At 43.2% G+C, this 15,842-nt stretch overlaps 1 protein-coding gene across 1 annotated transcript; it reads left to right on the top strand.

Annotated features, from left to right (window-relative positions):
- The first annotated feature begins 4,738 nt into the window (after nucleotides 1–4,738).
- On the top strand, nucleotides 4,739–9,995 carry LOC147730525 (gamma-crystallin-1-like). Its single transcript, XM_086955336.1, has 3 exons — nucleotides 4,739–4,780; nucleotides 7,338–7,580; nucleotides 9,660–9,995. Exons 1-3 carry the CDS (start codon nucleotides 4,739–4,741, stop codon nucleotides 9,930–9,932), a joined length of 558 nt encoding a protein of 185 aa, XP_086811462.1. The 3' UTR covers nucleotides 9,933–9,995.
- Nucleotides 9,996–15,842: the final 5,847 nt, after the last annotated feature.

Genomic DNA, 15,842 nt, shown 5'->3' on the forward strand with positions numbered 1-15,842 from the left:
TAGGCCCAGGGTACCCCATGGGGAGGGTGCAGTGTCATTCTTCATAGACTAGATGAAAAGAGACCCTCAATGCATTTCGGGCTGTCAAGGTGCTCTTCGTCAGTGGAGACTCTAAACAGAAACACATGTACAGTGCTTCATATTATGCACTATATAACTAACAGTGTAAACAAGGTGACTAGACAACCTAGTATCGAGAGGGACATTCATCAATATAACACAATACCAACAACTATCAATGAAAAGAAAGATGAGAAATAGGGGATACATGATAGAAAGTTATGTAATGCTTAGTCTAAATGTGAAAACAGTGAATAGAGGTTGGCACAAGCAGACAGACTGCATCCCAGTGGATGAGCAGATGTTATCTAAAGTGTGTATTCCTCTTACCCTGGCTAGTAGAAAGGGTCCATTTGAACCAAGATACCTACCTTTGCCACCCAGAGACCCCAATTTCTAACAGAAGTGTTGCTGTCAAACCCAACCCTAAACCTGCTGCTGTTCTTTGGATCCACTCTTGACTGGTCCTAATTTCTATTAATTGCATTTTGGTATTGTCATGCTTACCACAATCTGACATCTTTGAAGCTGCCATTTACCTAACTAAAACACATTTATCAGTGAATTGATAATAACTAAGGGCCTGATTTAGATCTTGGTGGACGGGTTACTCTGTCACAACAGTGATGGCTATCCCGTCCGCAGAAATATTTCATTATCTTCTATGGGATTTATATTTTGGTGAAGGGATATCCGTCACCGTTGTGATGAAGTAACCCGTCTGCCAAGATCTAAATCAGGCCCTAAATCTTCAGAGTGGAGATCCTACAATGGTAGCATGCCCTCCCTCCGACCAGAGGATCTGATGTCATGTCACACTGAATCGTGCCAAAACAGTTAAAAGGAGGATGCGATTCGGATCAGTTGAGCAGTAACCAAAAGATCACTTTTCATCTTACTCTCTGAATTGATGTGAGGTATATGCTGCAGCACTGAAAAATGATTTTGAATCTGCACAGACTGCAAAACCAAGTAGTCAGACCTTGTCTCAATGTAAAAAAATCATCTCACATCACATCAGCCCTACAAAACTGCTTTGGCTTCCATTCCATACACAGAATAAAGTTAAAAAATAAAGTTCAAAATTCACTACACCTGTTTACTGCCCAGTGGAATGCTTGACCAGGATATATGTTCTAATCCTTAGATATAGACTGAATCGCAGCCTTAGATCCTCTGAGGACGATGGCCTCATGCCGGCCGGTGGAAACTGAGAGTCTCATTTTTTTTGTTTACATTTCTTTATAGGCATTTTCTGCATTTGTAGAAATAAAATTGTCATCATAAACAGTCACAACATTTCCAAATATATATATATTGTGTACAATACAAAAACAGCAGAAAATGCATACTTTTCCAATTCTTAGTTATGAGGCGCTTTGCAGTAATTAAGCCTAGATCATGAAATCTTATGGCAACTTTGTTCTTTTTAGATCTAGCATAGAGACCTAGGAGGCAGGCATCCCTTGACATTGGCAGCTGCATGTCTGTGCAGGAGTTCAGAGTAGTAACAACTTCTCGCCAGTAATGCTGAAGAGATGTGCAGGCCCACAGCATATGGAGCTGGTCCGCACCTAATTGTTGGCAATGTGCACTTGCAGAAGCAGCAGTGTTAAAGTACCTGTTTGTCATGTCCGGTGAGAGGTATGCCCTTTTTATGATATATGTTTGTATGAGCTTAAATCTGGAGTTTCTCAGTATGTTCCTGGCTCCTGCTAATATGGCAACCCATTCCTTATCTGTCAAAGGTTGGCCTCAATCCGTCTCCCATTGTACGCGGAGGTGCTGCATAGACTTCATTGTGTGTAAAAGCAACGCCTCCACTAGCCAGTGTACTACATGCAATCCCGCCCCCATAACATGCAAATATTGCAGCACTAGATGTGTCAGTGGTTCAGTTGCCAGGTCTCCCCATACAGTTGATAGAGCCTTCAAAAGAGAGGTATGTAAAAGGAACTGGCCTGCTGGCAGCCCAGACTCTTCGATTAACTCCTCAAATGTTAGCATTACCCCGTCTCTGTATAAATCACCCGGAGTGTGTAAGTCTGCCGCATGACAAGTTGTCAATGCTGCCTCCGATATGCCCAACCTCCCTCTGGGCGTCCCCAATAATGGCAATATCGGGGCGTAAGGGATTGTCGTGCACGTGAGCTACAGGCACCGTTTGTAGCATTTATGGGCCAGACATACATGGAATTGTACTGGCCTCGGGCGTGTAGAAATGTGGTGGAACAGATGGTAAACTTGAGGGTGCCTCCAGGGCTGTTGTACTGTTGCGGTATCCTCCAAAGTTCTGCTATCCAACCATTTCGGCACACACTGGAGCTGGAACTCCATATAAGGGACGACTAGTCCGCCCTGGCCATTAGGGGTGTACATCTTCCAGAAAGCAACTTGTGGTCTGCCCTTACTCCATATGAGGTCTTGAAACAATTGTTCCAGTTCCCGAAAAATCCTAGGCTGGACATAAAGAGGGAGATTTGAAAAATAATAGAGCAACTTGGGAAGTACTATCATTTTCAATGGGGCTATATGGCTCGGTACATTCAGTGGCAGCGTTTTCCAAAATTGCACTTGGGCTCGTATGGCTGAGATAGCCCGCAACAGATTACTTTCTAATAAATCGTCAGGCGACTGATATATAAATATGCCAAGGTATCTAAAAGTGGTAGGAGTCCACATTAGAAGCGATCCATTCAGAACTATATCTTCCTCTACTATGCCAGCATTAAATTAATAGATCCCTGATTTAGTCCAATTGATCCTGAGACCTGATTTCTCCTCGGAAACTGAGAGTCTCATAGTGTAAAATTAATCTGCTGCAGGAGCCTAGCTCTGGAAGTCTCAGTCCCCATATCATGTGACAGGAATATCATAGGAATCAATCTAATTTGGCATGAAACCTATTCAAAGAAACTTTCTCACACATCCTTCAGCAGTACCCGTCCCACCCAGAGGTACTGGATCCCTCAATGCGCCGTTTGAGCCCATCAAGAATTTAAGTTGATTCATCTACATTCAGGAACTCGCCCGAAAAACTATCTTTGATCGATCATCAATGACCGAGAGTGGATGGGGACAGGAACTGCCGCCTAAACTATTATCAGCGTTTGCACTTCAGATTTTAATTACCTGAGTAAAGTATAGTTTATGTACTACTTAAAATATCCTGTAATTTACTGAATTGCGAGGCACCCCCCGCGCCTAGGGGAGGGGGGCCTTTAGTGGGCATTCCGGGCCTGAAGGAAGAGTTTTGTTTCTGCTGAATTAGTCATGGGGAGGGTCGCAAGGTAATGCGAGACGAAAGGGAGGTTCGTCTGCGATCCCTCCCCGAAGGCAATAAGAATGCTGGTCTCGAGGGAGTAGCCCTCTTTGTCCGCTTGCCTCTGGGGGTCGCCGGAAAGGTGCAGTCAGAGCAGTTGCCCACCCACCCATCCCTACCTTTTAAAAGTAGAATTGGCGGGGTCCCGGACAAGAGGAAAAGGCCGGGGACTCTTTTTTGGGCGGAAACTGGATGGCCCTGCAGCAGAGAGGCAGTCATTGGAGCTCTGGGCTGGCGGGAGAGGGGGCCGTCCTGCTGGTGGTCCTGGACTCTCTGGCTCTACCCTAGTAAGGATTGGAGGCTCTGTTGGCCACGTCTAAAGGTTAGACGACAGATTGTTACCTCAAATGGAAACAGTGGAAAAGGGGTTGTGTTGTGTCCTGCTGGTACAAGACGCCTCAAGAGATGCTGAATTGTAAATACATGGTTTACCTATGGCGCGTATGTATGAAGAGCATCAATATGAATATGTGTGGATTAATAAAATGATCAATGTTGAAAGTTTTAGCAACAAATAAAGATGGTGTTTTGCATAAGTAATAAAAGCTACGCAGTGGACACCATTCACTTGTAAAGTCTCTTTGTGGGGAAGGGTGAACAAAGTGTGGAAGACGAATGGCACGTGATATCCCCACTAATAATATGTTCTCAATTCCTTAATTAAATGCAACTAGGTTTATAGCACGTTCCACCAATGACACAAACTATAGTATCAAGAATAAACATCATCGTGAACAAAAAACATTCACAGATTTGCTGCCTAGACAAGTTGTCCTCCAAATGAAAGAGGACCCTGCATTTTTAGACTATTTTAGCTCATTTTTAAACAAAAGATTAACAATTACTCATGGGTAAAGGAGTAATGAAATTCTACTGATATAATTTCACTTTTACTAAGTGTAAATCCACCACATCCTTCCAAAAGCGGCTAGGACACAGCTTCACTTTTCTTCTGGCCCAAGGCAAGTCAAAAACCGCATGTGAGGAAGACGAACCTACTGTGTTGCATAGATTTATTAATGGTTTGCTTCAACGAAAGCGCCACCACTGTGTTACCTGCTACCCGTGCATTAATGGCTTAGTCCAAACCTGACACAAATGTTGCCAGCAAATAATGCACAATAGCACGTCTGGCCGGCCCCTGTACTGGAGTGCAGGTTTCGTCTGACAACGTCATTGAACCACCACCCCACCCCCATTATTAACACAAACAAAACCAACACATTCAAAGCACAAACGTCCCCTAGCACAATTCAGGATGAATAGGGGCCGGCATTCTCCGTAGTGGGCAGAAATGCAAACCCTGTTGAGCTTGCATTCCTGGTGTGAGTGTGTGTGTATATAAAGGCGTCGTCTATGGGCAGCGAGGTACCACATCCAACAGCCAACATGGGAAAGGTAAGACTGAGGTTGGGTGTGTGTGCATGTAAGGGGAATTAAGTATAAGGGGAAACGTGTATAAGGGGAAACCTGATTATAAAAGCACACGTGACAAGTTGAATTTATTTTTCTACATGTTGTGGCTAATAAAAAGTAAGTATTAAAAAAGGAGTTTATGTATAAAAAAAATAGCACCGCTCCTGGAGCAAATCTGTGACCATGGAAACTCAATTTAATTTACCAAAAATTACTAAAACGTCATCAGGTTTTGAGACCAACAGCAGCAAATCGAAATATGCAGTAAACATATTGTCGCCTAATCGACTAAAATGATATATCTTAAAATGCACAGTTAAAAATTAGCACAATTGTTAAATTCATAATGTCCTGAAAAGGAAATATGGTGTAAAATGATTGGGACACATTTTTCTGATTGTCCACCTGTAAATAGAGGCTTTTATAATGTTCAGATTTGGGTTGAAAGTAATTAAAAAGCAGAAATATAGTGGGAGAAAAAAAAGAATTATGATTTATAAAGCTAAATAGCATGCAGCTAGTTTAGAACCGTTAAAGTCATATATCGATTTTTCATATTTGTGTTAGCAAAGGGATAAAAAAAAAAAGTCATGCGATCATCCTTTTTAGGTTGTCCTAGACGAAGATACCTAAATACGAAAAATCGTGAATTATTCAATGTAAACGTCAAAACGGTTGAGTAAACGAACACACATAGATTAAACAGATAATAAATGAAAGAATGTAAGAACAAGAGCACAAATTGATAGATGAGGGTAACAAGTGCTTTCGGGCTTTAAACAGTGGTGAAATACTAATGTTCAGAAAGGGCTTTTCTAGAGTTTATTTCCAAATAGCAAGTAGTCGCTGTTTGTTGAAAATGGTGTTTCTGGTTGGCTAGGGTATGAACATACGCCAAGCTGCACCCACCACTCTAGTCAGCATAAGGGAGTTACATTTCTAACATTGTTGCTGTTCACAAGAAGTACTGGCAAAACTGGGGCGTTTAACTGCATATGAGCCGGATCTTTCAGGGTACAACATAAACGCGTACTGGGATGGCTGAGGAAGTTTGTTGCTTTACCCTGGACTCATGTTTGTGTCAGGCAAAGGGCTAAGAAGGTCTCACGGGCTTTGGTCTGTAGTAGAGTCAATTCGCAGCCAGTGTGATGGACTGCTGGATAATCTTAATAGTTTATTGAATTCCAGGCCACATTGGCAAGAGTTTTGATCTGCTGGGTTGGTGAGGTACATATATGGGGCCTCATTTACGAGGCTGTGAGTCACTTTTACGCCGCCGGTGCGTCCCTTTTTGTGACGCACCAGTGGCGTAAAAAATGTGCCTTGTTGCGCCATATTTACAAAGTGATGCATCTAGGTAGATGCGTCACTTTGTAAACCCCTCCGCCACATTATACCTGCGCCAGGTATAATGTATGCAAGGGGGGCGTATTGACGCAAGGAAGGGTCGTAGAAGTGACGCAGTGAGATCTATGAGATTTCACTGCGTCACTTTTAGGATGCCGTTGCGTCAAAATCTTGCACCTGCCTCACAGCAGGCGTAAGACTGACGCAGGCCCTTTCACATGGGGCTTGCCCCATGTGAAAGGACACATTGTTGGAGTTGCGTCACTTTTGTGACACACTCCAGCAATGCGTCACTTTTGCGCTTACAGATACGTCAGAAATACTGACCTATTTGTAACTCCTTGCGACATTATGCGTCATACATTAAATATGACGCATCAGGAATGTCGCAAGGAGTGAGCACTGAGAAGTGACGCATCACTGCTTTCACGCAGCGATGCGACATTTCTCATAAATGAGGCCCATGGTTCTAGTGCTTTCTTTTACTGCTTGTCCATCTTAGCTTCTGCTAATGATAAAGTCAATGCACAAAAGGGAGACACGGTTTAAGGAAATTTACAGCAGAATCACAGCAGCTACTTGGTATTACCGCAGAGGGCATTTACACACTAGCAGTAGTGCGCAGGAAAACATGTTCTGTCCCTGATTACCAGGGGGCTTTAGAGAGTTATGGGATTTACCACACCCCATCTATCCTATTTCCCTGGGTGAGGCACTTACTGGGTGTTATACCTCCTAATCCGAGTTTTCACTTACAGAATCGGTATTTAAAGCACCAGCCAACTCCTATTTTGCCTATGCTCCGAGTATATTTCGTCAGCTTGGACCTGCTGAAATGTGTCAGTGGAAAACAGAAGTCTTGTGATAATTATCACAACTCAGAACTCTGACCACTGTGTAAGCATTCTGCAGACACTCTTGAGGATTGTGGTGGTGCTCGGCAACTTTGAAGTAGTTGTAATGTATAAGCGGGGTCTATCGCCCCTTATCTTATGGAGCTCTAAGTAATATATTGTTTCAAAACCAGTAAGGCAGACATGTGCAATATGAAATTAACTTCATGGTGAGAATTTGGATCAGAACCAGCAAATAACCTTCCAATTTCTGACTGTGAACACCACTCTTGCCTGATGAAGCGAGCGATCTGTGATGCAACTAATGCTCCAAATCCAACTATCAATTTCTCCTGCAGATCATCTTCTACGAGGACCGTAACTTTGGTGGACGCTGCTATGAGTGCAGCTCTGACTGTTCTGACCTGCACTCCTACTTCAGCCGCTGTAACTCCATCAGAGTACAAAACGGTTGCTGGATGCTCTATGAGCACCCCAACTACAAGGGGCATCAATACCACTTAAGAAAGGGCGAGTACCCCGATTACCAGCGGTGGAATGGCTACAATGACTCCATCAGGTCTACCCGGATGATCCCAGAAGTAAGTTTAGATTTTATGCCATTAAATGATTTACTATTTCTTGATTGTGTGTCCCATCAATATCAGGGAAATGATTTTCTTATGCAGTAATTTCTGCACAATTGCAATTGGCAGATCCTATTTTGAGCGGAAACACTGAGCTGTGATCATATTCATTTTTCTTGAAAGGTAGGGCACTACTTTATTAACTGCCCAGCACAAAACACATAGTAAAACCATTTTGTACTTGTTTTCCTAGTGAGTGCTTTATACAAAAACCACACCAAATTTCTAAATGAAACAAAATGAGAATTTCTGAACAGACAATAGTCGAGAGGCAAAGATATTTACCAGGGGCACAAGCACACTCCAGTGCACATTGAGAGAATATGTGTCAAGGACTTGTTACCAAGGCGCATGTGATAATCTATCTTGCTAAATTGTGCAAAATTGTGCACCTGATCTATCCATTTGGGATTCCACCTGCCGCACAGTTGAACTAAGCACAGCTATCTTAATGTACTCTGTAGCAAAGAGGGCATCTGTAATGATGAGATGTCCACAAGAGATGATGTATTTCAGAGATGCTTTATTCCAAGTTATAAAGAGAGACCCCACCAGGAGCATCCAGCAAGGTGCTCAGCCCAGCCAACTGTAATCCATATGCTATGTAGTTGACATAGGGCTCACAATTACATCATCTAAAATACCAAACTAATGAGTAATGTATTTCTGCACATTTGTAATTGATAATGATAAGTTACTTAATGCATCAAATCTCAGATGAAAATCTTTGTATTCTTCTGCTGACGCTTGCATAACAATAAAAGTATTATCTTTTTATGCAATGGAACGAACCAAAATATACGTGGTCTTTTTTTGTGTGAACCATACACACTGCTAGGCCTTGCTCTCAACCCCTCTGTAGGTGCCCATCCAGGCCCTGTGCCTAATTCATCAGTGGGCGGCCAACTCACTGCCAGTATGCAGCTTTTTAGGCCCTGCACCCAACCCCTCTGTAGGCACCCAACTCCCTTCAACTGTTTACAGTGTTTGGTTGCACACAGGGCCAGCCTACAGCCAGGACCTGGGACAAAACCCCCATGGCCACCCCCACCCCACACACATGGAGTTGACTGCAGAACCTAGCATGAGGCTAGACGCTGCACCCAACCCGCCCCATAACCCCACAGATGACCAACCTCAGATCCCGCATGGCCTTTGTCAGTGTGCTTCTCCGTGTCCTTATATTTATTATGTTTTTCATCAACCAAAACTATTAGTGATTCATTCATATACCTATAGTATGTTATTTAACTTGTTGATAAATAACTGAATTTGATGGGTTTTCACAATTTCATTCAAAGTATCCGTGACATGTTTCCGAGTCATGAGTCCATTCCATACTCCTCCTACGTGCATCTGGCCAATGGGGGCTATCAGATGATATGGTGCCATTAATCACGGTCCGCATTATTCGTCTCTCTACTAACATTCTAATCTGGTCATATAAAGTCTTGTGTCGTTTCTTATTGCATGCTTGAATTCAATTCCATATATAGTGCTTGCGATAGATCCATGTCCCTCAACATCACCTTATCAATCGTGTGGAGGAGCGACTGATTCCTAAACTCAGTGACTGATACCTAAACTCATCAGGGTTCTGTGTATATTAAGCGAGGAGCACATCACCACCTGGTACATTCGCCTATCCGAATGTGTCCATGAAATATGGAAGATAAGGACATGCTGTCCTTGCTTCAGACCTGTTTTCGTCTTAACCACACCAGTTAATAAATCTCATTCATTTTCAGTATGTGCTTTCAATTTTAAGTCTTCAGTTAATATGTCATCCATTTCTGTGTACGAATGTCCCCAATGGTAGAGGAAGGGGCTTGACAGAGGCCACATGTGACCTTCAAAGGAGTTTAGACTACAACATACAGTAGGGCAGTTGGGGGGGAATGAGGATGACAATATCAGAGATATTAAAACAGGACACCAGAAGAAATAAGGTGATGAAATTAATATCATGATAGTTTCCAAAGTCCAGCAATAGATCAATTTAAAAGGTATTTTCTTGTTCATTTCTTTCCACAGTATCGGGGTTCATTCAAAATCAGGCTTTATGAGAGAGACAACTTCGGGGGTCAGATGATGGACTTCACAGATGACTGCCCAAATGTTTATGAGCAGTTCAACTTCAATGACATCCACTCCTGCAATGTGCAAGAAGGACACTGGATTTTTTATGAAGAGCCCAACTATAGAGGACGTCAATACTACCTGAGACCTGGGGAGTACAAGAGATACAGCGACTGGGGAGCCATGAGCCCCAGGGTTGGTTCTTTCAGAAAAGCAGATTATATCTAAAGTGCTAAATGCCTCTGTTGTAATTTCATTAAGAAATAATTAATAAAATATTTTAATAAAGAAGTAGTCTTTTTTATGTTTCAAAAAGTATGGTTCTTTGAAATATTTTAAAATATACATTTATGTTTATTCTTATATTAGACAATGATTAGATTAAGTAATTGAAAATCTCCATTTATGGGTGTCATTAACCCCCCCCCCCCCCTCCCTCCTACTTAAGCAGTGCCTCAGGGTAATTCTGTGTAACCTTAAACACCTAAGTTCTCATTTATGGCCTCTTCAACTTAGGTTCAAGACTCAGATCTCCATGAAACTATACAACCAACATCTTACAGTCGAAGGAGGGAGGTTGGAGAGATGTAGAGTAGGATGAGAGAGGATCGATGGATGCAGAGACGTTTGGATAGAGAGTTGGATGGAGGTATGGATCGAGAGGGGATGGAGGGATGGATAGATGCACAGGTAGATCGAGAGGGATGGAGGGGTAGATGGCGAGAAGGAAGGATGATGGGTCAATGGAGAGATGGATGACTGGAGAGAAGGGGGATGGAAAGAAAACATAGTAATATGGAAGGAAAAATGAAATAGAATATACATCAATGAGTGGATGGGTAGATAGCAAGAAGGATGGATGATGGATAAAAAAGGAAGGCAGGAAAAGACAAAGAAGGATGGAGATAAGGAGGGATGGATGAAAAAGACAGAAAGAAAGATGGATGGAAGGGTGGCTAGATGGGTGGAAGGATGAGTAACTAAATAATGGAAACAAGTACAGCATGGATGGAAAAATGGAGGGAAAGGGAAGATGGGAATAGACAGACGGATGGTGACAAGGAAGGTGAAACATCTCAAAAAGAGATAGAGCTCAGGAAGGAAGGACATTTTTTAGTAAATATGCTTCCTTTTGTCAGTGTGAATGACTACATAAGAACTGAAAGAAGCATCACAAAAAAGAAGACAACATGGGAAAGTCAAAACTGCAATTTGAGCACTGTGACATTTTTTATTATTGATTCTGATCCATCATTCTCTCAGTTATTCCGATACCAGATGCAGCTTACACTTAAAAGGGATTGGACATTAATGTGATTCGAAAATATACAACCAATATTTAGATGCTGCAATATTTCAAATATGCTAACATAATTAGGAATGGAAAATGAAATGTCCTCTACTGTACTGCAGTGACAGCTAGGAGCAGGCGGGATTTAAAATCTGATTGCTCTTTTCCTTAATAAAGAAGCAGAAAAGTGTATTTGCTTCATTTTTGCACAATAGAGTAGAATGCGTATTCTGTCTTGACATTTTGTGATAGGGATACTTTTGGAAATGGCCCTTTCGGCATGGTCAGCCCAAACCATTTAGCCTTCCACCTCTCTTTTTTTGCTGAATTTGTTTTTGTTGGCTTTAGGACAGTGGGAACTTTACCACTGCTAACCAGTGCTAAAGTGCAAGTGCAAGTGCTCTCTGCTTAAAACATGTAACATTGACTAACATTGGTTTATCCACAAGTGACATATTGAATGTAATTATAAGTCCTTAATAAAGTGTAATGCATTTGCCCAGGGCCTGTAAATGAAATGCTAATAACGGGCTTGCAAAACACACAAGATGATGGACGATATGTTGCACTTTGGCAAAACATTCACCCCCAGTCACAGATCTGGGTTTAATCCATCGTTATTTTGCTCACCATGCCACACCAGTTCAGACATGGCCATATGCATATCAGTCATGACCCTGTGCCTCATGGGAACAGTCCAGCTCGAACTGCCAAGCCATGTATTCCCTGGACCGGAATCCAGCATCCTAGGACCAGTTTCTGGCTACCAGCCATCATCAGACAGGATAGCTTGACTCCAGTGGCGTAGTGAGCATGGGACCCATGTCTGGGCATACCCTTCCCACATAGGGCGAACAGCAAAACACACAAGATGATGGACGCAATGTTGCACATTGGCAAAACATTCACCCCCAGTCACAGATCTGGGTTTAATCGCAAAAAAGACGATGGATTTAGGCCCAGATCTCTGTACTGGGGTGAATGTATGACATTATTCTGCATTCTGTCCATCAACTGTTGTTTTTGCAATAATGGGCTTGCAGCACTGATTGTGCCACCCACTGAGGTAGCCTTTTAAACATATCTTAGACCTGCCACTACAGGGTCGGTGTGTGCAGTTTTAAACTGCCATGTTGTCCTGGCAAGTTATCCCTCTTGCCAGACCCAAAAAATCCTTTTTAAGGCACATAAGTCAACTCTAAGGTAGGCCCTGGACAGCCCAAGGGCAGGGTGTAGTGTATGTAATAAGTAGGACATGTACTTTTAAGTTGTACATGTCCTGATAGGATAGTGAAAAACTCGTTTTTCACTACTGCAAGGCCTATGTCTCCAATCAAAACATTGGGATTACATTTTATAAGTGTAATTTACAATTGTGAAATGATTAGACCCCCATGTTTAGTGTCTCTGGAATCACAATTTATAGATTTCAAATTCTGAAAATGCAATTTTTAGAAAGTCAGCCTTTTCTTACTTTGGCCTTTTGGTACCTGCTGCCTGTCTCTAAATTCATGTCTGGGGTGGATGACAGCTGGGCTTTGTGCATTCGCACTAGACAGCCACACAAAATGGGAGCTTACATGTGACTTGACAGAACTTAAAGAGCCATTAGATGGCTTGATGCGGGGTGCAGCTGAACACTGACTCACTTACACCTGAACAGACTGCGTCCTGCGAAGACACACATGGCTGCACACCCTCCTATAGTGAGTTTGAAGCCAGGGGAGGAAGGGCAGGGACTCTGTGAACTTGAAAGCCCTCTCTATGATATCTTCCCAACTTCAAAGGCACAACTGGGTGTTAGACCTGCCCTTTTGACGGTTTTATCCCCAAACCTTCTGCCTCCTATTTCTCAGAGCCTGTTTTTGTTGGCTATAAAATTCTGGGCACTTTTCCACTGCTGACCAGTGCTAAAGTGCATATGGTCTCTGTATAAATTGTGACAATAATTGGTTATCCATGATTGACATATTTAATTTACTTGTAAGTCCCTAGTAAAGTACACGGTGTGTGCCAGGGTCTATAAATCAAATGCTATTAGTGAGCTTGCAGTACTGGTTGTGCTACCCTCATGACTATCCCTGTAAATGTATCTCAGACCTACCACTGTAGTGTCTGTGCGAGCAGTTAAAAACTGCCAAGTTGTCCTGACAGGTGCACACACTTGCTAGGCCCAAACCTTCCCTCTCCTTACAAGTAAGGCACCCCTAAGATAGGCCCAAGGTACCTCCATGGGAAGGGTACAGTGTATGTGAAAGGTAGGACATGTAGTAGTGCGTGTGACGTGTCCTAACAGTGAAATACATTGCAATTCGTTTTTCATGGCTGAAAGGCTTTCTGTCCCATAGGTTGCACTGTAACATTGTTACATGTGTAACTTGAAAAAGGGACAAGATGGAAAAATTAAGTTTAGACTCTCTGAAGGTGTTTTTTAAATCCTGTGTTTGAAAATGCCACTTCTATGAATTGGGCATTTTCTTACTTCATCATTCTGTGTGCCTCTAGCTGTTTGTGGATTCAGCGTCTGGTGTTTGAGTGACAGAAGCAGAGATGTGAATTCACTCTAGATAGTCTCTGAGGGGAGTTGAGGTGTGCCCTGCCTTGCCTGGGTAAATCATTGCAGGGCTGAAAAGACCTGGTCTGCATTTAGAGTGGTGGGAGTTTTGCTTACACCTGAATAGGCTGTGTCTGCTTTTGCACAACGCTGTCTCCGGCCCCTGTGGTTATGCTGCACCAGTGAGGGTAGAACTGGTGTGGACTGGGTTCAGAGACCCTAGCCACAAAGAGAACAATTCTAGGGTATAACTAGGACCCCTAAAACCACAGGACTTTAGATTGCTTCAAGGACCCTTCCAAGAACAAGAGCTGAAGAGCTGTGAGGAGGAGTACTACCCCTTTGCTGTGTGGGGTTGTTCTGCAGTTGCTGCTTTTTGTATAAGGTGGAGAAAAGGACTGACTCTTTTTGCCCATGATGTACCAGACACAAAGGCCCACCATGAAGAGTAGGGACGTCTCCTGCCCCGAGACCCGGCGAGGAGCTCCACTGCGGCGGTGGTGAGTCCCCAGGGCTCCTACAGCTGCACCGCATGACCACATGCAGCTGTTATGTGATCTACTTCTTGGTGGCATGGTTTTTCCTCAGCCGCTATTGTGGAGAAGCAGCACTTAACTAAAGTAGCTCTGTGTGATCGTGGGCTGCTGTATTGTGTGACACGTGGGGACCCAGTAAGGTCTACCCGCAGGAGGAGGCCATGTATTCGCACATTGTATTGCTGGTATCACAGGATAAACCTCAACGGAGGCTCCCATCCTTCCTTTAGAAACAGGAGGCGCACCAGAGGTCCTGGCCGGGATCAGTGTATACCGCATTTCTGGTAGTAAGCGGGCAGGTGGGCCAGAAGTCTACCAGGAAGGGGACTGTGCAATATGGCTCATGCTAACATCCTTGTGTCCGTCCTGACGTGATGTTGTTGCTAATACCTTGCAATTGTTAGGAATGGGCACCTAAGTGTCCAGTGATGGTGTTCATGCAATGTGTCTATGCTGTTTTGGTCACGGGTGCACCCTATGAGCACTAGTTCAGTGAACTACATGTGTTCTGACAATGGCCTTATGGCAGAGTAATTTATCAACAGGGAATTATGCATTCTTATGACCAGTGCCTAGTGGCACAATAATAAATGGAATTGTTCTCTTAGGTGACTTTTATGCATCTTTAAGACAAGCGCCTAGTGGTGCAGTGATTGATGTTTTGTGGTCTAATATGTTTTTATGTACAATACAAAGAATATTTTTGATATAACCTTGTGCGCAGTCTCTTTTGTGGTGCACTTAGTGTGTCAATGGTGTGTCTGCATGTGTGTTGCACATTGCCTCTGAGATAAGCCTGACTGCTCCGCCAAGCTACCAAGGGGATGAGCAGAGGTTATCTTAGGTGTGTAACTCACTTGCCTTGACTAGAGTACTGGGTTCTGCCTGGTGTACGTGCATACCCTAGCCAACCAGAAACCCCATTTCTAACAATGGGTATAAGTACTGGACCTCTGACACCACGAATACAGTACACCTCTGGACCTGTGAATGCTCAGCTAGGAAGAGTGACTGCTGTGCAGCTGAAAGGATTAACACTGTGCTGGATATTTTGCCTGCTGGACTCCTGCTCTGCTGGACACACCTACTGCACTCTTTCCTGGAAGTGAGAAGGACTTGGCCTCCAACCCACAATCTCTCCAACCCAGAACCAAAGTGCTTGTCTGCTTGCCTCTTGTTTTGAAGTCTCATGGAGATCAAAGACTTCCAACCTTCCCCCTACATCCTCTGTTCTCTGCCATCGGAAAACCTTACCCTACCAAGAGGTGTAAATCCAGTACTGTACCCTTAGTAGTGGGTATAAAGTGCTGTAACTGCTGAAATCCACACCGCTACGCCGATCCGAACCGGCGCAGCTCCCTCAATGCTGATGCATTGCTGCTGCTACACAGACCGTAGGCCTCACATCGCCAACTGTGTGGCACATCAATCATAACAATTGATTTCAGCACTACATAAATAAATATTGGCGTGATATATCAATTCACAATAAAATTGTCAAACAAAGAAAACAATGTCCAATTCCAGGATGTATTTTTCTTTATAAGATTTTCTTCTTTATTTTTCACAGATCCACTTTCTTTATATTCCGCATTTCATAGCCTCTTTGCCAACACGTTTCGTCTCCAACAAGAATTCTTCAGGGCTTAGGCGTATGGCATGTAATGTACTCCTATTGAAGATCATAGGGTTCAGATCCAGTAGTCTTGAGATATATATTAATAAAGCGCCTCACAAAATCGGCATAATAACCAGCC

This window comes from Lissotriton vulgaris, chromosome 2_1, assembly GCF_964263255.1.
Source record: "Lissotriton vulgaris chromosome 2_1, aLisVul1.2, whole genome shotgun sequence".
Classification (NCBI taxonomy): domain Eukaryota; kingdom Metazoa; phylum Chordata; class Amphibia; order Caudata; family Salamandridae; genus Lissotriton; species Lissotriton vulgaris.